The following is a 23,338-nucleotide window of genomic DNA, read 5'->3' on the forward strand; positions in this document are numbered from 1 at the left end:
CATTTGCCTGTGGAAAAAGACAAAACAGTTTCAGGGTATGAATTGATCTTTAATCATGATGGGGGGAAAAAGACATTGCATTTGAAGCCATTTCATGGAAAAAGTTATTTACAAGTAGGACTTGGTCCTACTGAACATCGACAACACATTAGTTAAAAAAAAAAAAAACAGATAATGAGTTAAGGGCTTGAAGTGCTTCTGAACCTTAAAAACAGTGTTCTGATATCTATCAAACTATCAAGATAAATATATTTATAATATTTATATTATATTTACAGAATACCATACATACACAACATACATCATGTATTCTATAAACAAATATAAATTACTTAGGCACACTTGTCTCAAACAGTCATGGGAGTCATTCTTTTTGCTGTTTGAATCACACTGACCTTTACTTCCACCTAGAAAGGTCTTTTCAGACTTGCATTCATACACCATCCTGTGCAGCTACAATACTACTGTCAATACTTGTTGGCCAGCAATTCCGTTTTTTTGTTGTTTTTTAACAGCAGGACTCAAAGTTGGCTTGATTTAAGCTGCCCCCCAGACCACCTCTTCATCCCCTGACCTGCTCCTTTGCAGACTCCTCTTTGCAGATTCTTGTTCAAGTAGGCCTGGTGGATGGTTCACCTTATTGCTTACACCTGTCTCTCCTGCAGGATCAGTAAGGAGGAGTAAGCAAAGGTCGGAAGGAGCAGGAGATGACGACTTTGGGACGCCTCAAATTAAATGGGTGAAGGGTCAGACAAGGATGACATTTATTCCCACAGCGTTTCTCAAGGTACAAGGTCATATAAGGTTCAGTGACAACACTTAGAGAGCAGCTATGATATCTACAAAGAATATACAATACAAGTGAAATATACATGGATGATACAAGCAACTAAATACACACAGGTGAGAAGGGGAGGAGTGGCCAGCCATTGTGGCCGTGTAGGGTTACTATTATTGTCAGTCTATAAGTCTGACTCGGGCATATCCGGCACGTCAGCCATCAAGTAACCAATACCATAACGACCATTGGGTGCGGTGTTTACATCTGGAGCGCCGTTGCTGCTCGGTTTGCGGTAGATGCTGTTACCGGGCATCGGTGAAGGCGCCTCACTGGGCGACTTTCCTTGGATGAGGCTTGTGTCATCATCCTCCCCTGGCTGGGCGGTCTCTTTAATGATGCGGCCCTTCTTGTAGGAGACAGTGGAAAGGCCGCTGGTCTTCTCGTCAATGATGTTGAAGTAGCGCAGGCCGAAGACTACGGGCACAGGCAAGATGGCCATCACCACCAGGGAGATGCAGACCACGATGCCCCACGTTGGGAAATTTACTGTCTGCTCTTTGGCCTGATGGACATCAAGAGAAAGGACATCAAGTTTTAGACTGGGGCCTTAAATATCTGGACCTTCATAATAAATATGAATTTTGCCGTCTCAAGTGGCACACGATACTCTGTAAAGATTTTTATTCCCAAATATTAACTAGTGTCAACTTGCATTCTATGGCTTTAGTTTAGGGTGTAAATGTACATTAATGCTTTTAAACTTCCCTACACTAAAATATTTCTCTGCTTGTAGCTGAAAAACTCCTCTGGATGACATCACCTGGAGGACTTTTTCATCATTAAGTGTTCAGATGATGTCATCTGGAGGAGCTCTGGAAAAGCAGGTTGATCATGAATATAAACTCTGTAGTGTGAGCAACAAGATGACATAATCTGAACTGAAGATTACTCCAAGTGATGTCACCTGGAGGCAAAAGAAGTAGAGATATATTTTAATATAGGGAGGTCAAAGGGAAGTTAAATGCCATTTATTGTATTACCCAAACTAGAACCAAATGAAGCAAGCTCAAAAATCAGTTAAGTCGTCCTTTAAGGAGCACAAGCAGGGAGGCTTAGCTGCATTTAGCCTTTCCCAACAAAGTAAGTTTTAAAAAAGGTCCTAGGTAATTTTTGAAGTGATCAAACAGGTGCTACAATGGCTGAATGGTAGACTACACATCCTGTTGATTGTTTAAGGGTTAGAAGACACAAAAACACGTGTTTATCAGTGAATCTTGTCTTTTCCCCCCTCGGTTTTCAGCTACCGCCTCACTTACTTGAAACCTTTCAATTTGCTTTTTAGTTGTTCCAGGTTTACCGAGTGTGAGAACTTCCACCCCATTGATCTCTGCTCCTAGGGCGTAAATAAGCCAGAGACGTGGACTCACCTCTTCCTGTATCCAGGCACTATAGCTGGGTGGTGTCATGGTCAGCTGGATAAAGCTGGAGCACAGGAGGGCCAGCAGCAGGATGGGTGTGATGTACTTCCACATGTAGTAGTAGAAACGATACGGGGTAAAGCCCAACATGTCCTTCAAGTCTTCAAAGAATCTGAGTGAGTGGTGGTAACGAAGCAGCAAGAGATGAGATCAGTTTGTGGTAAAGAATTCTCAATAAAAGGTATATATTTTGTTTTTGTTTTCATTTTTATCTTCATAGCTTCATTCAAACAGTGCGTCTTCTAAGTGTTTTGTCCCCATAAATGGTGGTATATGGCAAGCAAAGGTTTCATGTTAACCCAGTTTCAGTTTAAGCTTGTGAATGAAGATAGATTATGTGACTCTTTGTGTATTTTAAGGCTTTTGAAAGGTTGGATTTTGCTCATGTGGGAGCTAAAGGCCAATTGTTTTAATGTGATCAGTAACCTATTAACAAAGGTTAAGCCAATATGCTGATGATGCCGTGTTCTTACTTATCAATCCCATAAAACCAAGCGATTGCCACGTTCTCCAGTATGACCACTAAAAGCAGAGGCAAAGTAGCCGAGTAGTCGTCGAACATTGCCACAAAGTAGTTCCCTGAGCGCTGAACAAACAGGAGACCAATGGAGAAGGCCAACACACAGCATCCCACTGCAGGAGAGAGGCACTTTGTAGTTACTGTACGTACTCATATATACCCTGACCTGGCATAACATTATACCTGGCATAACATTATGACCGCCTGTGCAGATTAATTCAATCAAATACAATGGCTCTAAAATGATTGCTACTTTTACAATGTTAGAATTTCCCAGTTTTTAGGTTGAAACTGTCAGAAAGGTGAAAATTCTACTACGTGTTTATTATTTTGATCATAGTGGGTGGTAGTAGTTTACATTATTAGAAGAGGTGGTTCTAATGTTTTGGCCATCCAATCTAACAACGAATGTGGTGACCAAAGCATTAAAACCACCTCTTCCTATAATACACTTCACTACGACTAAAGAATGGATGTGTGATTAACCGTCATCTCTAACCTGTAAGAAATTCCTTGCGGACTTTGAAAGTGTCTATCAGGGGAGTGAGGATGCCCTCGATGGTGCCGAACATACTGCCGAGGCCGAGGTTAACCAGCATGAGGAAGAACATGACGGACCAGAAGGGCGAGGCTGGAAAGTGGGTCATGGCCTCTGTGAAGGCAATGAAGGCCAAGCCCGTGCCTTGGACCGCCTGGTGGTGGGGGAAAGGAGGAGAGCTTAAATAAATCAGGAATTGGAAAAAAAATATTTATTTATATATTTATAATGGACACTTATCATCTGATCTGTTTCCTAAAGCTTTTATTGGGAAATGAACGCAGAAATCATTTATCAATTCATCCACGTTTTCTTTCATCTCATCTTTCATCAACTCTCGACAAGAAAGTGAAAAAGTCTTTCAGCAAATTTAAACACATGGTGGTTGGACCCTCTTGCATGTTTTGGTTTTGGCATGTACCTTATTGAGCTCCTCTTCAATGGTGCAGGATTCCAGCCCCAGGTCGGCGAACTTGTTCTCCCCTTTGATGATTGCCAAAAGCTTACTGTAGTCTTCCACACTGACCTGACTACTCTGAGTGAGGTTGATGTGATGGATGGTCAGGGTTTCAGTGCTATTCTCCAACAAGGCCACAATCTTATTAGTGTTCCTACAAAAACAAGCACAAGTTACTGATAACTATGACTATAACTACTGGACTTTGAGTTACACGCACGCGTGAACTTTCGCATCAAAGTGTGGGAAGAAGCTTGTACTCACAGTCCGATACATTTGCTCTGCATGATGTTGGCTTTGAAACCGAGCACAGCAAACACCACCAGCGTGGCCAGTACAGAGGTGAAGAAATTGATGAGAGACACCAAAACAGCATCAAAGTGGCAGTTGTTGTCCCGCTTGTTATAGCTGGAGAAGGCTATGACGCCACCGAAGCCAAGACCCAGTGCAAAAAAGACCTGTGTTGCCGCCTCTCGCCACACCTTGGCCTCCAACATAATCTCCAGCTGAAAACACAATATAGAGTCCAAAAATACAGTCAGCATTTACATATGGGGCTATTGATTAAGAAATGTTTATTTTAATATACAAAAATAACGTGTATATGGTGGTGAACACAATCACAAAACAAATCCAGGTAGATCAATATTTTCCTATAGAGCGATCTCTTTAAAAACTTCAGACAATTTAACACTAACTTATATCGATTAACAAGTAAATCCTCAGTTACAGGTAGAGCTGGCTACCGAAATTAAATACATTTTATGGCGCAAACAAATTCCGTCATTTATGACATTTTCATAAATAAAGAGTAAACGCGCAGCATTGAAAGTATTTGTATGTTTACATTTTTACGGAGATACTTTGTTAGAGCGGATGTGGTTTAGGTGGTAGATCATCCATCTGGTTGCCTGGAGGTTCCCGCTTCCAATCTGGCATTTATCTACGCGTCTTCATTGATATGATGTCAGACAACTTTAAGTTGGGGGTAACTAGGCTTATTTATTTATTTTTTTACTCGATTTGTAGTAAATGCGTAGGGTCATTTTCTTGTCGATAAGATGTCTAATCAGTAAAGTGCCCCTCAATGCAAAAGTTATTGTGAGCCTAATTTTTGATGGCACATTTCAGGCGGCATCCGCTCACTTCAGCCCCCTGTGAACCTTTACGAGAGAAGTAAAGGGCCAGAAAATGCCTGCATGCATAGATGACACCACAATGTCAAATATGAAACATAGGCTAGCTGCAGCTCTAGTGTGATGATTGGCTGCTTGATGTGATATGTTATAAAGTTGAAAGTATGATCTAATAATCTTCATTAGTGACTCACACTGTCATTTCTAACACAATTCATTCTTTTTATCTGGTATTTTTTTAATCAGATACATTCATTCTGATACATTCAACTAACTGTCGATAGTTTTCTAAGTTTTCTCACTGCGGGACTTTGAGTTCAGCAGGTTCACTAAAGGTGGCGGCTGAACGTGGCGATCGAAGCCATAAGATGTCAGAAGACGAGACAAAGCCGACACACGAGACAAGACCGACGCTCTGTGAATGAGCATCTTTGGCTGGTGGGTTACATAAAGCCTCAGAATCTCCTGTTTCCATGGCGACACGTCGATACAGACTGCTATTGGCCTGTTGCTGCTGGGGAGCCAGCCTATTGCAGTACATATTTAATATTTCGACTTGAGACACCTTTTTACACAGTGGGTGGTGGGTTGAATTCAACAGGGAATATTTAATTTAGGAAATGAGTTTCTACATTTCTTTCATTCTTACTAGTCTCTGCAGGGTTAGAGTAGAAGTATTACATTTCTGAGTAAAAGTAGCAAAACATATGATATGACATAAGTATAACCAGCACATTGTATTTAAAGTATGAAAAGAACACGTAGTCATTATGCAGAATGAGCCTGTTAGATCTTAAATTGTAACATATCTGAATATTATTGTTAATGCGTTCATATGTATGAATAATTTTTATGTTGTGGGTAAAGGTGGAGTTATTATTATTAATTTACACAATATTTGGCAGATCTACAAATGTAAAATGCTTTTTAAGAAAAAATGAAGCACTGCTGCTGGGATGTGTGCTTAAACACTTAAACACTTTGATGAACTATGCATTACCTTGGGTGTGAACATGTGGCGAATCCCATCGATGGAGCCCTTCAGGAGCAGAGCGCGAACCAGGAAACAAATCAGCACGACGTACGGGAACAGGGAGCTGAAGTACATAACCTGCAAGCAGACATGACACTGTGCTACAACAGCAGTGATCTCACTCTGCACATTACAAGATGCCACTTCTATTGTTTGCTTCTAGACTGTGGTCCACTGCTGTGCTGGCTTACATGAAGCCATGAGGAGCAATGTCTCTAAAGATCTTCAAAATGTGGCACTGACCTAGTTTCACAGTCCAGCAAAGACTTAAGTAGACCACACCATGATGTACGTTATGTCTCACTCAGAGCCACTTATTATAGGCTTCTCGACGTTCTGGGCCATTAGGGGAAGTTAAGTGCTGTTTAGTTGCTGTCGGAAAACTGTTTGTCAGATAATAAAGTGTGTTTGTGCCCTATTATCTATGCAGCGTTGATCACGCTAATTTCACAGGGTCGTCAAATTGCACCGAAAAGAGGATGATAGCTGTGCTGTTCTGTCTAGCGGTGACATCTGGGACACGCTTTAAACGTTAAAATATTTGAAATGACTGAATACACCAATGCAATAATGTCAGCACAGTCTCAGGCAAGAACCGGTGGCTGCTGGGCCTTTGAAAGACCCCCTTTTTCCCTTTCTCATGCTAATCAGCCACTGGGCGTCACATATTTTCTTGTTCAGCACTGCACATGATTAACCCTTTTCAGGGCAAACAAGGTGGCGGTTATAGACTGAGAGCAGGGTTGAAGGCCTGAGTCAGCCGCTGCGCTGTAAAACGTGCGTTTATTGGGCTAACAGTGGGCTGTGGGCGCAGACACTGGGGAGGTGGCTCGGGATTGAGTCATACGCCCAGTTGGTGATTCAAACACACTGCGTCTCCTACATGGTGGTCCTCGTGTAGCTCTGATGGAGATGACATAATGTCTCATCCTAAAGAGAAAGGGACAGTACTCCCTGAAGCAGCTTTGATTCCTAGTTGGTGGTTCAGTTAGGGATTTGCTTACTGCATGTTGCTTTCAAAAAACAATCATGTTCCTCCTCTTATGGGATTAAAAAAAATAAAAAATAAATCACGCTGGGGACTACCCCGGTTGTGTAGTGACCAGAAAAGAATCAAAGAAGCCTTTTTGTAACAAAACTGAACACTACTAACTCAAAACCATCGTATGAAGCATTTATTATTTAAGATTTTCAAGCGATGCTCCGCAAATTTCATGTCCATCATAATTAATGCTTCATGTTTCTCTCAGCTGCAGACCTAGTCAGCACAAAGCCAAACAGTCCATTTTTGTGATAATCGACAGAATTATGTTTTTTTTTTAATCATTTGGTTATAAAAAATTCAAACAGCATGTGCTTCATCTGAAGGTCGTATACTGAGAATCTCCGGGAACAAACTTTACTTTGATGGATGCTTAGCTACTCTGGATCCTTTCAGTTAATTTCTCCCCCTCTCTCTTCCCAATCACACCCAACATTGCCCACCCTCTCCCCCTTTTTTTTTTTTTGGCCACACTCTTGACAGTCAAGCCAATAGCGCGCATGTAACCATGGCAACCCCAAACTCTCTGATCCTTTCATGCACCCCCGTACACACAAACGGGACACAAATGTAGATCGCAGTAGGGAGATTCCTTGGAAAAGGCTTTTGTGTGAACATGGGTGGGAAGGGTATCAATATTCTTTTGTGCCTCACAGTGCCGATTAAACTTCAAAGACACTTCAAGTTGGCCCCTTCCAGGGCAAGTTCATGCCCATTTCTACTCTAGACCGACTCGAAAGGCCACTCGGGTAGTTGGAAGACCATCTGGTTAAAACTGCAAAGTTTCACTAGTAGCTTGGGTGGTAATATCGCTGCTGTCGAACATTTCCATCTTGTCTATGGCTGTTGGGGTGAAATGGCGCAAAAGCAAAGGGGTCAGCCAAGCACAAAGGTCTGGATGACGGCAGAAAATCTGCATTAGATGGTCACAGCCCAGTTTTCAACACCGCCTCCAGAAGCTAATGATACAGTCTAACGACACGGCTGTAGTTAGTAGACTATTCGTGATGATGCTTTTAACCTCAAATGTTGTTTGTTGCAGTGTTTAATAATCTAAAGACCACATCCTCAGTGCTGCATGTATGAAAGACAACATCCACACACCATCACCACATTTCACTGGCTGCAAAAGACAGTGAAAGTAGAGTAGAGAAAGTAGAGTAGAGCCCATTCTCAGTTGGCACTATTACAAAGATTTATCCTATTAAATTCACTGAATCTTAAGAGTGAACCTTTGTTGTAACCCAGCTGGAGTGAGGATAATACCTAAATCAAATGACTTCCGCATCAAAGCTCAGTCTGGGAAGATTAAAAATGCAACAATTTTTCCAATTAGCACAGGCTTGACTCTGACCTTCAAGCACACTGGTTAATGCTGGTCATATGATATGAGGCAGTGATCACCTGTAGGACGAGGAAAGGACCAGGGTGAGTTTGTAAGCAAACGCCAACCTCTGGCCTGATCCTTAAATCAAAAAAAAAAAGCCGGGCCAGATATCCCACGCACACAACACATTCACGTGAGCTCTGAGACGGTATCATTAGAAAGATGTATCACTCTGCAGTGTGTCTAGACCAGGCATCCAGATGTTTTACCAACTGGGTGCACAGAGGTCAAGCATGGGAAAGGTGCAAGGCAGTCAGAGAGCCCAAGCTGATCCCTGTCCACTATAACGTTAAAACCACCATGTGGATTTAATGTCGTGGCTTATCCAGCGCATAAGCTTCCACCTTTAAGTGAGTTAATTATGTGTGAGAGACGATTTTCTAAACCACTAGGCAAGAAATGACCTTGTGTTTCCGGCACAGTTTCCCATTTTCCAGGGTAAGAGGGATATTTGAGCAGGTATTTGGGCCAAGCTGCCAAGATTGAAGACAACCTCTTGTGACCCAATTTCCCCTTCCACTCTTAACAACCTAGTTTCCAAATTTCCTACTTCTTAAAGTCATTTTTTAAAAACTGGTGCAAGAGGCAAAACTGCTAACAGGGAATCGAAGCGTATATACCTTGCCAGAAGACTGGATTCCCTTAATCATGGCGAGGCAAACCATGGACCAGGCAGCAAGCAGGCACACGGTCATCTTCCAATTGAGTCCTCCACCCTCAGAGATGCTGTTAGAGATGTCCAGGGCTTGGCGGTACCAGTAATAGGTGGTGGCCGAGCTCTTCTCACATTCTGGCACCACATCTGTGGACAAAATAGCAGCACATCAATGTCACCAAACTGTATGTAGTTTCCAGAACACGGCAAAAGCATTCACGTCTTCCTAAAGGATGCAGGGACCACAGGTGGCACCACTGACTTTCGTGAATCTAATCTTAATAGGTTGGGTTGTGACGCTGTCGTACATGGACTGGTCGTGTTCTTGACAAGTGGGCACTCATGCCAAGGCAGAGGTTGCTGAAAGGACTGGGAGAAGTAGAAGAGACTCCAGCTGATGATGACATTGTAGTAGAGAGCTACAAAGAAACACACCTGCAGGAAAAAGGTAGCAAAGTGACTTAATATGACTTAGACCAGAACCATGAACAGAGAATGTGATGAATCGAGAGAACTTGGATTGACTTTAAATGCATTGCGGTTTGTAAACACTCACCACACAGCTGGCAAAGCCAATGCCCCCCAGCCGAGGGCTGATGTAGTTCCACACCCCGATGCTGCCCCTGCGGATCCGCTGTCCTACAGCGAGCTCCAGGAAGAACAGCGGGATGCCAATCAATACCAGCAGGATGAGATAGGGCACCAGGTACGCTCCTGTCAGTCCAAACAATGCACACTGTGAGTTACATCAGATACTACAAGCAGGATAAAGTGTTCTCTAATGGGCCGGAGTACACTTACTCAAATACTATGCCTAAATACAGTTTTGCAGTACTTTACAGGAGGCTACTTTTACTTTTATTCCAGTATTTCACCAAACACTTGTTTTTCTACTTGAGTATTGAGTTCTTGGGATTTCTGCTGCGAACAGGTGCCCTTTAAATTTGCCACTGCCCCTTAGACACTGAGTCCGCCACTGAGCCCATCTGCCACATGCTATACACAAACTCACAAACAAGCACAATCACAGCAGCCTCTTAAATTTTAAGTATACTTCTACTTAATGTTCCCCTGATGGTGACACATTTGCCTAAAAGCATATAAAAACACACAGCGGCCTCTTTATCTGCCTCATTATCTCCCTAAAACACACACACACACACACATGGTGTGTGGTGCAATCAAATAATTGTGCAAACGAAGAGAAGATACTGAAGTCTGAAATTACCTAAATTACAGTGGGATTACTTCGAGACACATTACAGACAGAGCATTCCTCTCTAAAATTAGGGTTTGAGGGCGAATGACTAACATTAAGACAGGCTGTAATGGCATACTGCCACAGAATATGGGGGAGGGGGGGCAGCATCTCTTGTGACAGTGACACTGCCAAGGCACATGATGATTTTCAAATAAGCCTTTTGTTTCCCCATTACATCTACGCTGCAGTGAAGTGTGTTTTAGTTCACGTGAAATGAAAGTTCCTGTGGGCGTTTCTGTGAAGGTTTCAGGGCTTTCAACTACCGCAATGTTAAAAAAGCATTGCATCATTTCACTGATGGCAGCCCATTCGCCCCCCGGGGGCCCAAAACGCCAAAAGTGATACGAGGTGCATTGAAGTAACGTTTGATATGAGTCCCTGCAAACTTCAGTCATAGGTGTATTGTCCCACATTCAACAGAGTTTGTTGTTTCATCCGGCGTCGGGACGTTCATTCAGCTCCTTTCCTGAGTCCTGCTGTACCTCCCAGGTCTGGCTTGGATGGGATGTGTTGTTTTAACGTGCGCGTGTTTGTGTATGTACAGTAGACTAACTGCTTTCTAAAAATAACATGTCTAATTGTGGTTCACAGGTTCACAGTTCATTCTGGGAAGAGGCTTTGACATCAGTCGGCATCAAAACCCCGCTGGTCTCCATTGTCGAAAGTCTGCCTCGGATGTTCAAACACTTTGATGGGAGAAAGCAAACAGCCAGATAAGAGTGCATTTCATCTTTTCCTAAAATAAAAGTTCCTAAAAGTGAAATTTCTATGGGTTGCTTTTTACCCCCCCCCCCCCCCCCCCCCCCACCCACACACACACACACACACACACACATTTATGTGGCATGAGCAAGGAGGAATTATTCATCATGTCAAATGAAACACATCCACAGCAGGTTATGGCTTAGATGTGTATAATTGGAAAGATCCAGATCCATATTCAGACCCTGCATTAATTACACATTTACAATGACAGAGTTTGTGAGGTTCTGATCCCTGTGGACAACACTCTGCACCAACTGAGCCACAAGTGATTTTCTGTTCTGAAGATGGAGCTAAATGAAGAGTCAGGTGATCACGTCACAACTATTTCAGGTGACCTTTCAGTACAAAGAACGTGAATTTCCACCTGATCACAAAAATATTATGTAAATGTGATTATGGCCGGGGATCATTGGCGCAAGGCAATTAGTTTTAAAGCTCACCTTCTAAACATTCTTTTTCACAAGCCCCTTTTTCTCTGACACGAAGTCAAACCTGGGGAGTTAGCGTTACCATGCATGTAACCAGGCTGCAGGGCTTTTTATTCTAAATCTGAAGAAGTTATTAAATATTTTATTTATGTATATCAGGCCTCGTCTTATACGCCGGCTTACTGTTGTTATTCTTTTTCCATCTACGACAGAAAACTGACTATTGAGTTTTCACGCACACACACACACGCACACACAGACACTCCAGTCCCAGATCGGACCGTCTAATCTAATTACAGCTGAACACAGCAGGATGACCAGAGCTGTTTAAAACAGACCTGAAAACATGACAGGGTCGAGGGAGAGGTTGTGATTTGAGCTGCACCCCTGCTGCTGTTTGTACAGCTATGTTTGTGGACACACACACACACACACACACACACACACACACACACACACAATTGAGGAGCTAGGCCTCCTCAGCTTTCTAACTCTACCCTGCGAAGAAGCCCACCCTGACTTTATCCCTCACCTCTAATATCTACGAGAGATTCTCCATATATATATATATATATATATATATATATATATATATATATATATATACACAGCTGAATGATCAAAGAAATCAATATTTATTGCAATAACGCGCGTTGTAGTGAAGAATCACCCATTTTACTTTTCTTCAACTTTTATTCCACTATGGTTAAGAGGTGGAAACTATTGTACTTTTTACTCTACTACATTTATTTGGCAGGTTCAGTTACTAGTTACTATGCAGATGCAAATTCTCAATTCAAATATAAATCAACAAAGTGATGATGTGTGATTGATAAGCAGCACCATCTTTAAGAAGTGGAAACATGTACAGAGCATGTACTTTGTAATTTTGAGGTCGTACTTCTACTGTAGCTCAACCCTGCTGCACAGTGTCCACCCTGTACTAAGTACTTTTTAAGTTTACATTGTACTAATGAAAAGTCAACAGAAGACAAAAATAAAGAAGGGTCCAACAAAACTTCTTCTAGTGTTTGCTTATGTGCCAAGAGTACTTATGTGACATTTCCTTGGGTTTTTAGACAGGTTGAACTCAATCAGGAGCACTTTCATGTGATAAAAAGAGCTTCTGTCCTGTCTGGCCAACCTGTCTCAGACTGCTTCATCGAATCAGCGGCTTTGCATTATCTCCAGGTGGGAAGTGCAGCACCTTATAGTCATCTTACGCCACATTGTGTGTGTGTGTAAATCCTGCAGCGAGTCCTCACTGGATCACAACAGTACTCTGTAGTGGGCATGTCAAGTACTGCTCATTTAAATGCATTGTGGGAAATGAAAAGAAGCTGAACAGCTCAGATAACGATCTCCTGGCTGTCGACAGCAGTGTTATTAACTTATATATTTAGTGTCCCACATTTGTATGTGTATGAAATGCTGCAGACTGCACAGCAACAGAAGGTCAGGTGACTCTGAAGGTCACTGAGAGGAACTTGAGGTCTACTCTTCATCTCCATCTCGTAGAAGTGCACTCTAACCATGACATGAAGTGTTTTCAGCGCCCAGATGTTGCATCCTGATGATACATATGATCTTCTTATATGCAGATGTTTCCTTTTTCTTTGATATTCACATTTATTAAAAGGAATAAATAATGTGTCTGTGGAAAAGCTAGTAAAGTACTTTTTCTTTTAATACTTTTAAGTAAAATATGAATCAGGTACTTAATTTTACTTTAATAGAAATTTCAGTGGGTACTTTTACTGGAGTATATCATTCTTTCAGTTTATTTGTACTTTTACTTAAGAGTTTTTTTGGACTTCATCCACCACTGGGTAGTAAACATTCAAACTCTCCGTTAAGCGGACAGAAAATTAGCAAGGATAAATTATCTGCACATTGCTCGTACGGTTTCTTTAGTCGCCATTTGTCTTCTGAAATAACACGAACAAAGTACACAGATGTGTTGGACCCGGATCTTTACGCTCTCTTTTTTCAGTCAGATAGTCTGAAACATTGCTAGTAGCTCACCTTTGTAATGCTGCTTTAATGAAAATGTACATCAAGGCCCTGGTGTCACGTTCATGACAACTGTCTGCATGTCAGCATATGCGAAGTGCCTGCTGGGTTAACAGGTTAAAACTAATCTCACTGATGTAGCAGCTGGATTCCGTTCTATTGCCCTTAACACTCCCTTCAAATGATAATTCCATTTTTATTACACCTTCTGTCTGGTTTGGTTAGGCTTTACCAGAAAACACAGGCTACCTGTAACATGAACACCCAAACTGTTGGCTCAGATATTTCACACTTTGCAGACCTCGCGACCCTGGACCAACCATCACCTGCTCTTCTGGTCCCACTAGCAGTTTTATCTGTGCAGTAAGCTGTATTTACAGTTTCAGTTTTACGACTAAAAAAAGCCACAGTGGCACTTCGGTTAGGTCTAACTCACCCCCTCCGTTCTTCTGACACAAGTAGGGGAACCTCCAGACGTTGCCCAGACCTACAGAGAAGCCAACTTGGGCCAGGATGTACTGGAGCTTGCTGTTCCACGCTGGGCGTTCCTCCTCCTCGCCATCCGAGCCACCTTCCTCCACGTCGCACTCTTTCCCTTCCCCTTCATGGTTGTCGACGATCAGCGAGGTCTTCTTGAAGGAGTCATCGCAGGCATCCTCATTGGAAAGCAGGTCCTTGACAGACTCTGTGACATCGTCGTCAAGCTCTTTCTTGACGGCCTTACTGTTTTTGGGCATTTGACAAAGCAAACAAGGCCGAAGGGTGCAAAGTCTTTTTGTTTGGCAGGCTGGAAGAGCAGGGCCAACGTCTATGAACAGTCACTTTTTTAACGTTAGTTCAAAGCTGCAAGTGATGATGTGTTTGGGTTCAAGCGGCTGTGGGGTTTGAGACAGTTTGTAGAGGTTGAGTGATCAGGAACCGGTTTAATTCCTCATCATCACCAAATATCTGTGAAACAGAGGAGGAAACATTTCACAAACATAAAGATCTGAGATGAAAATGACTCTAAACCTAGATGACAAGATGAAAAAGACAATTTACAGCATGATCGCTTTTGTATTTCCCCAAAACTCATTCACAAATTGTTTTGTCTTATCTGGTGGGATAACTCCAATCAGATTCAGCTTTGTCCCAACCCAGAGGGGCAAAGTTATTTCTAACATTGCAATCACATGTCTGGCACACGCAACAGAATCAATGAATGTTGCTCCTTTTGTTGTCAGTCAGTGTACTGTGGGGGGGGGCTGGGAACATTACCCTGGTGTAAGGAACAGTGACAGCTCCACGTACCGAGACTATCACATTTCCAGTCCTGAATAATTGAGGCAATTTGCATAGGAACCCAAACACTGCCTCTCGCAGCGGTTCCCCTGGATGGGAAAACCCCTGAAATATGACAGGAAATCCACGTTTCAAAGGAAAAACACGAAGGCGAGCAGACATACGGATTTTCCCCGAATGAAAATGTGGGGAAACCATGACAGATGGTGTTTGCTTTAATTAATACTATAGCCTCTGCCATTAGGTGCAGTGGGAAAGACTCGAGGGTGTGGACACGATCCACTAGCAGTCGGTTTAAGGTGCGCAGCATCCTCGTCTTTTAATTTCTGCATCCACAGCTTAAACAGGCATTTAGCAATAAAACGCATGAGCGCGTTACCGTGGGACCACATGCTGCACAAACACAACATGCCTCCTGCACTGCACCGATCAGCGGATTAAGTGATTAATAGATTTGTTGCCGCGTGCACATTAGCCTGGTTTGTATGAGGCGAAGGCCGTCGTTTCGTAAACCACTGAACGGCAGCACATCAGCCAAACGCATCGCGGAGGATGCTGAGTAACCTTCACTGCATTACTCTGCAGGCTGTGAATGGAAATCTGGATAATCATACAGAGTGTAAGGTGTGTTTAGGCTGGGGAGGACTGGCCGCACAATTATAACAACGCTTTACCTGTTTTTTCGGTTTTTTTTTTTTTTTTTGCGTCTGTACATGACTCTGGGATGATGAGTCGAGACGCGCGTCGGCGCAAAATAAGAGAATGCGGATGGAGAAATGTATGTATTGTAACATACATGTAAAATAAATAAATAAAAATTAAGCCAACGTGTCACACTGGGTCCATGTGGATCGTTGTTGTACCGGGGCGCAATTTGTTCACCAAGAAATGCGCATAAATGAATGTACCGCCAGGTCTTTATGTCATTCATGTGAAGTGTTTCATCATTCACTTCCCGGCCACACTCTCCGCACCGGCACCTCTGTCAGCCTCACAACACACACACACACACACACACACACACACACACACACGCACACGCACACGCCCTCGCAACAAACCCCATCGAGGATGCTGCGGACGCTACTCACCTGTGTGGAATAGCAGCCTTTCCTTTTCTGAAACGATTCGTCTCAAGGAATGAAATTGTGAGAGCACATGCACGGGGAAGACATCCTCACTTCTGTCTAGGTGAAACAATCCGGCCGGTGTGTGAGGCTACAGATGCGGTTGCTTATTCTCTAAATGTCGGCCCGAACCATAAACCTCTACAGGGGGGGGGTAGGCGATCCGCCTCCGACGCTCCGATGGCGACGCATCTTCTCAATTCAGCGCATGCAGATGATAAATATCTGCTATAGGACAGTGCTTATAATGAGCTACGTGTTACTATGGTTTAGATTTAAGATTAAACTAAAGTATTTATTCGGGAACCACTCTGTTTTCTATTTGGTACGCTCCACTACTAAGAGGAAATGGGCTGGCTCACTGATGCTCGCAATGTGCTACTGTTTATAAACGCTATTTTACCTCACTGGACACTATATAGATGAATTAATAGTGTATTTTTGAAGTTTTGATTTTTAAAAAAAAAAACGTAATTCAGACTGAATTTACGGATTTAACCCGGAAAAAGCGAGATTCTCTCATTGTCGCTATTTTGCGCGTCACCCATCACGTAATACCTTCCTATTGCTAAAGAGAAATTAACATACGGCCGAGACGAGACAGAATCAGCATCTCAATCTTGCTAAATTGAGAACCGCTCCTGTAAATCATAATGAACAGAGCCATTAAAATGAATACCTGTAGGCAAAACAATTACATTTGAAAGCATTAAACACTTAATGTAACATTAAAATGGCACCAGAACAATTTTGGTGACCGGGCTGTTTTCTGGACAACAAAGCAGTGTTCAGTAGCTTAAACATAAAGAAAGTAACATAGCTAGAAACAACATAACCCACCATAAATAACAGTGTAAGGTGTAACATTGCTTCAAGTTAAATTATTATAAGGTGTGCACGGGCTGTAATAAACACATTTCCCTGAATCACATTAAATTATAATATTCAGACTTTTCTGTACAGGTGCTATCACCTACGAAACCACATGAAAGAAACAATGTAAATTATCAGGAATTTTGTGGCATCAACTTATATTTTACTTGTAATTTAATGTGAATTTCTAAGTTAATGTATTTTTTAAGGTCATTATTTTTTGTTTTCTTAATTAAAAAAAACAAACAATGCTAACCATGATGGTGGTTAGTCAGACCCCCGCTCTGGGATTGGTGTGTGCACGTGGAGGGCTGGGGGGACATGAACCAGGAACATGAACTTGTTCCTGGATTGTGTTACTGCACCAACTAGACTTTTACTTTCCTTTGTGTGGGGTGTGAAAAGTGCTGCTGTTCAAACAGGTTTGGTTAATGTTAGTGTTTGAGTAATTAAAGTGTTACTAACGCCTCACCTATGTGGTTAAAGGTTTGAGAGACTGGTTGACGCAAAAGGGACGTAGGAGAGAAATAACTTGGACTCATTCAACTTTATAATCCTTGTATAATATAAGTTATAAGATTATTAAGATGTATTACTTTATTCATCCAAATGTAAAGCGTAAAATTTTCTACTTCAACTAAATTTAAAGTTACATTTGCTGCTGATCAGCAGTCTTGATTTTAAAAAGACACTTTACATTAAAGGGTTCATTTACTAGTTGAAATGTATTGAAACTAAACCTCATTCCCCATTCTTGCATCTTGGTCATATTTGATCTGATCTTCACAAAGGTCAACACACAAAATAGTTCTTGAACAACAACAGGAACAGTCGTGACCTTTCAGATCTTTATTTGAACACCCCCTTTACACACAAAGTGATGGTGCGAAAAAGAATGGGAACAGATGTTTTAATAACTGGTCGAACCATCTTTAGCAGCAAGGTGGATTAGATTGCTGCTCAACATTCAAGAGGATTTTTAGACCATTCTTCTCACAGAGCTTCTTCAGCTCAGCCATATTCTTAGGACGTAGGGTGTGAACGGCCATCTTGGGGTCATTCCACAGCATCCCTATTGGGGTAAGGTCTGGGTTCTAACTGGGCCACTCCCAAAGGCAGATTTTGGGAAACTAAATCCATTCTGTAGTAGGTTTATTTCACTGTTTAGGATCATTGTCCTGGTGCACCAGCCAGCTTCTGAGCTTCAGCTTGCAGACAGCCACCCTGATGTTATCCTGTAGGATACTTTGATAATTCTTTTTCCCCTTCAAAATGGAAAGCGGTCCAGAGGCGACAAAGCAGCTCCAAATGTTTTTCCTTTTTACACCATACTGTAGGTATTTCTGTGTGTTCTTCTGTTTCATCCGTCCATAAGACATTTTTCCAGTGGCATTATGAAGTTGTCAGGACTGGTTTTTAGGGTGCAACAAGGAGAGAGGGTGAGTATGGTATGAAAGCTTCAAGAATATAACAAAAGACACAACGACTATCATAAAGGGGAATGAATGAACCTAACAACAATTAAAACAATGATACCGGAAATAACAAATGCTGAAAAGCTAAACATCAATAAAACAACCTGAACAAACCAACCCACACTAGAAAACAAATAAAACCCACAATCCAAAAGTGCACACAAGTGCAAACACTGATGACTGGTGAAGCTGGAGAAATGAACTGGGGACAGGAAGTGGCGAAAAGGGGTACAAAATAAAAGTCCAGGACAGGAAGTGAACATGAGGGCCAGATCATGACAAGTGCCAATTTGATTTTAGGTGTCCTGCCATGGATACCAGGCCTGTTTAATGTTTCACGTATGGTTGATTCATGAACAGAGATTTTAACCAACTCCAATGAATCCTTCAAGTGTTAGGCTGTTACTCTAGTAGTGTTTTTTTACCATGCAGGCATAGCAAGTATTTCCTAAATGAGGAATTAACTTCTCTCGTTAGACCGGTGGTAGAAATACAGTGCAGGTAGTATGAGTGACAAAAGTCACCACACAAACAAGGCTGAACATCAGTTGACTTTGAAGAGTGAACCTGGAGTGATGACAGAGATGAGCTGTGGAGGCCGTGCAAAGAGTGAACGGTGAAAGCAGCTCAAATAGAACAACATGTACTCCAGGTGGGAGTACGTGGGGCTAGGGGACAGCAGGGAAAACTAAATAAAGCAACCACAGGAAGGAGAAGGTGACTTAGTGCATGTGCAGGCCTGAACTATGTGGAACGGCCTAATGTGACTGGCAGGTAATGAAGACAGAGAGGGAAAACTGTGTGTGTGTGTGTGTGTGTGTAGACCGAGGGCTGAGTTTGTGTGTAAGCCAGACCAGGGGGCAGAGAGGACCAAGCTACAAAATGAAGTTATGGATCATGACAGTGTGACACATTTGTGACATTTCAGGACCAACTTATGCAGAACAGCAGGAAATTGCAAATAGTGCCATTAAAATATCTTGTGACTGTAATACTGTACTTTTCCTGCTCCCTCTGCCACTTCCTGCTTTCTTCATGAACTTTAACTATGCTCGCGTTTGCTCCACTTTGACTTATATCTCTTTTATTGTCTTTCCTGTTTGACAAGTGGCTCTCAGTCACAATGATGTTAAACCTAAAATCATGTTCAAGTACGAGCCTCATTTCATTTAACTTTGTGTAGTAGTAGTAGTTAAAATGACTCCTGAGAATTTCATCAGCGCATCTGAATGTAGAAGTGAAAGGACAGACTGACACTGCCGACATTTGTGGCCTGAGGTGCCCTGATATCCACCCACAGAGTGTCAGGTGGACCAAAGACAGAAATCTCACAGTAGTCACCAGGAGTTCTTTGCCAGACACAAATGTGTGTGTGTGTGTGTGTGTGAGTGTGTGAGTTGGATGCTCACACAAATCGTTTTACTTCCAGGTCACAGCACTTATCATCGCTCTTTACAACTCTCCTCTGGTGAAGACTGAAAAGTACCTCAGACATTGTGCTTCAGTATCTCTGTGCTTCCAACATGAACACAACTCCAACACAACAAAATGTGCAGGATATGGCCTGTTCCCTGCACTTTTGTCTCTCTGCTGGAGCTCAGTGAGAGCAGCACAAGTAGCACACTTATTGATTGCAGCGAATAACTTCCAGCACAGAAACCCTGTTAGTACATGCACTGTATATGTTGTTTGCTTGGTGACACTGCAGTTCAGTTATAAATTATTTAGCCTACTTCTTTTCCTGTTGGCTCTTCTCTTTTTCTCAGGGGTCAACACAGCCTCACGTCTCCTCTTTGGTCTTCCTCTGGACCTCCTGCTTGGCAGCTCCAACCTTCTACCGATATATTCACAGTTTCTCCTCTGAACATGTCCAAACCACGTCAATCTGGCCTCTCTGACTTTATCTCCAGCACATCTAACATCAAATGTCCCTCTGATGTCCTCATTCCTGATCCTGTCCATCCTCATCACTCCCACAGAGAACCTTAACATCTTAAGCTCTGCTACCTCCAGCTCATCCTCGTGTCTTTTCTTCAGTGCCGTTGTCTCTAACAACATCTCTGGTCTCACCACCATCTTGAACATCTTTCCTTTCATTCTCGCTGATACTCTTTTATCACACAACACACCTGATACTTTTCTCCACCTGTTCCGAACTGCCTGCACTCACCTCTTCACCTCTTTTTCACACTCCGTTGCTCTGAACCGTTGACCCTAAGTACTTAAAGTCCTGCACCTTCTTCACCTCTGCTCCTGTTACCTCACTGTTCCACCTGGGTCCCTCTCATTCACACACATGTATTCTGTTTTACTGCGGCTAAGCTTCATTCCTCTGTTTTCCAGAGCAGACCTCCATCTCCCTAGATTTTCCTCCACCTGCTTCCTGCTCTCACTACAAATCACAATGTCATCTCCAAACATCACAGTCCACAACGATTCCTGTCTAACCTCATCTGTCAGGCTGGCCATCACCAGAGCAAACAAGAAGGGGGTTCAGAGCCGATCCTTGATGCAAACCCACTGTAGAGGTGATCTTACTCGTCTCTGATGGTCCAACAACTACTTCACTCCAGAGACTGTTGTATGACATTTTTTGTAGTTGTTTCTCAACTTAGCTGATAATGGACTAATTCTACAATAAGAGTTTACGAACAGTAATTTCACAAACACTTTCAAAAACAGTTTGATCAAACTTCACCAAGTTTCTCAAAGTATGGCCAAACCCACAGAACACGGTAAGAAACCGTGTGCCACCACAGCTACACACTGAAGCTTTCGCTTCTACCTTGTTGCGGTCCCCACTACCTTGAAGTCAGTTCCTTTGATCCAGTTACCATGTCTCCTGTAGTCTGTTACTTTCAACAGCAGAACCCAACCGAACTCTTGTAACCAAGCCATTGCTATGTATTGTTTCCTTGACAACTGAACAAAAAACATCAAAGGTAAACTTTAAAGGCAATCATCAAAGCTATATGATGTCACTAATGACGTTATCAGTACACCTTTACGTACACCTTTTAATCCAGTTAACCTTACGATACACAACATAAACAAGATACAGAGGAAACCCTGGTTGGCTCATACACCCACCTCCACCTTGAACTCCTCCGTCACACCTGCAGCACACCTTACTACGGTCTTACAGCTCTCATACATGTCCTGCACCACTCTAACATACTTCTCTGCCACTCCAGACGTCCTCATACAATACCACAGCTCCTCTCTCGGCACCCTGTCATACGCTTTCTCCAAATCTACGAAGACACAATGCAACTCCCTATGACCTTCTCTGTACTTCTCCATCAGCATCCTCAAAGCAAATACTGCATCTGTTGGACTCTTTCTAGGCATGAAACCATATTGCTGCTCACAAATGTTCACCTCTGCCCTTAGCCGAGCTTCCACTACTCTTTCCCACAACTTCATTGTTTGGCTCATCAGCTTTATTCCTCTGTAGTTGCCACAGATCTGCTCATCTCTCTTGTTCTTAAAAATGGGCACCAGTGCACTTCTCCTCCAGTCCTCAGCATCCTCTCACTCACCAAGATCTTGTTAAACAAACTAGTCAGAAACGAAACTCTACTGCCACCTCTCCTAGACACTTCCATACCTCCACAGGTTTGTCATCAGGACCAACTGCCTTTAAACTCTTCATCCTCTTCAACGTCCTCCTCTCTTCACTCTTACTAATCTTTGCTACTTCCTGCTCCACACCAGTCACCTCTTCTTCTCTTTGTTCCCTTTCATCTTCCTCATTCTTCAACTCTTCAAACTTCTCCTTCCATCTTCCCATCACACTCCTGGCACCTGTCAATACATTTCCATCCTTACCTTTAATCACACTAACGTGCTGCACATCCTTCCCATCTCTCTATTTGTCTGGCCAACCTGTACAAATCCACATCTCCCTCTTTAATATCCAACCTAGCATACAAGTCTTCATATGCTCTTTGTTTGGCCTTTGCCACCTCTACCTGCACCTTACACTGCATCTCCCTGTACTTCTGTCTAGTCTCTTCAGTCCTCTCAGTGTCCCGCTTCTTCTTAGCTAACCTCTTTCTCTGTATACACTCCTGAACTTCCTCGTTCCACCACCAACTCTCCTTGTTCACTTTCCAGATGACACACAGAGTACCCTCCTACCTGTCTCCCTGATCACATTAGTTGTATTGGTACAGTGATCTGGAAGCACCTCCTGCCCACCCAGAGTCTGTCTCAGTTCCTCCCTGAAAACTACACATCATTCTTCCTTATTTAACTTCCACCACCTCCTCTGCTCTGCCTATGTCCACTTCATCTTCCTCACCACTAGAGTCATTTTATACAACACCATCCTGTGTTGTCTGGCTAAACTCTCCCCTACCAATGCTTTACAGTCACTGATCTCTTTCATATTACAACGTCTACACGAGATGTCGTCCACCTGAGTGCTTCTACCTCCGCTCTTATATGTCCCCCTATGTTCCTGCCTCTTCTGGAAGAAAGTGTTCTCTACAGCCATTTCCATCCTCTTTGCAAAGTCTACCACCATCTGTCCTTCTGCGTTCCTGTCCTGAAGGGCCAAACCTGCCCATCAGATTCTCATCACCTCTGTTCCCTTCACCAACATGTCCAATGAAATCTTCTCTAATCACCACTCTCTCTCACTCTGGGGATGCTCTGCATCACTTCATCTAAATCACTCCAGAATTTCTCCTTCTCTTCTCACTCACATCCCACCTGTGTACCTCAACATTGAACGTATCACACCTTCAATTTCCAGCTTCAGACTCATCAACCTGTCTGACACTTTTTTCACCTCTACAACATTCCTCACAAACTCCTCTTTCAGTATAACTCCTACTCCTACTCTCTTCTTATCTGACCCATGGTAACACAACTTGAACCCTGCTCCTAAGCCTCTGGCCTTGCTACCTTTCCAACTGGTCTCCTGGACACACAGTATGTCCACCATCCTTCTCTGCATCATGTCAACCAACTGTCTAGCCTTCCCTGTCATAGTCCCAACACACAAAGTCCCTACTGTCAGTCCTACGTTGTTAACTTTACTCTTGTCTCTTTGCCTACGACCACATCTTCCTCCTCTCC

At 42.8% G+C, this 23,338-nt stretch overlaps 1 protein-coding gene across 2 annotated transcripts; it reads right to left on the bottom strand.

The window, feature by feature from the left end:
* Positions 1-28: 28 nt before the first annotated feature.
* slc6a15 (solute carrier family 6 member 15) lies at positions 29-16,024 on the bottom strand. 2 transcript variants are annotated; one of them, XM_067493051.1, is made up of 12 exons: positions 15,867-16,024; positions 13,931-14,442; positions 9,584-9,741; positions 9,336-9,462; positions 8,993-9,174; positions 5,911-6,021; positions 4,039-4,280; positions 3,739-3,928; positions 3,279-3,471; positions 2,733-2,892; positions 2,209-2,371; positions 29-1,343 (listed from the first exon to the last, which is right to left on the bottom strand). In XM_067493051.1, the coding sequence occupies exons 2-12, from the start codon at positions 14,229-14,231 to the stop codon at positions 963-965; spliced, it is 2,208 nt and encodes a 735-aa protein (XP_067349152.1). In that variant the 5' UTR covers positions 14,232-14,442; positions 15,867-16,024; the 3' UTR covers positions 29-962. The 2 variants fall into 2 exon arrangements, with proteins under 2 accessions (XP_067349152.1, XP_067349153.1); XM_067493052.1 differs by lacking the exon at positions 15,867-16,024 and adding an exon at positions 14,536-14,559.
* Positions 16,025-23,338: the final 7,314 nt, after the last annotated feature.

This window comes from Channa argus, chromosome 23, assembly GCF_033026475.1.
Source record: "Channa argus isolate prfri chromosome 23, Channa argus male v1.0, whole genome shotgun sequence".
Lineage (NCBI taxonomy): Eukaryota > Metazoa > Chordata > Actinopteri > Anabantiformes > Channidae > Channa > Channa argus.

Coding starts and splice junctions, on each gene's coding strand:
- slc6a15 (XM_067493051.1), bottom strand. CDS start 14,231: ATGCCCAAAAACAGTAAGGCCGTCAAGAAAGAGCTTGACGACGATGTC. Junction 4,281..5,910: donor GCCACATGTTCACACCCAAG/GTAATGCATAGT, acceptor TTGTGTTTTCAG/CTGGAGATTATGTTGGAGGC. Junction 2,372..2,732: donor TGGTTTTATGGGATTGATAA/GTAAGAACACGG, acceptor CCACTCACTCAG/ATTCTTTGAAGACTTGAAGG.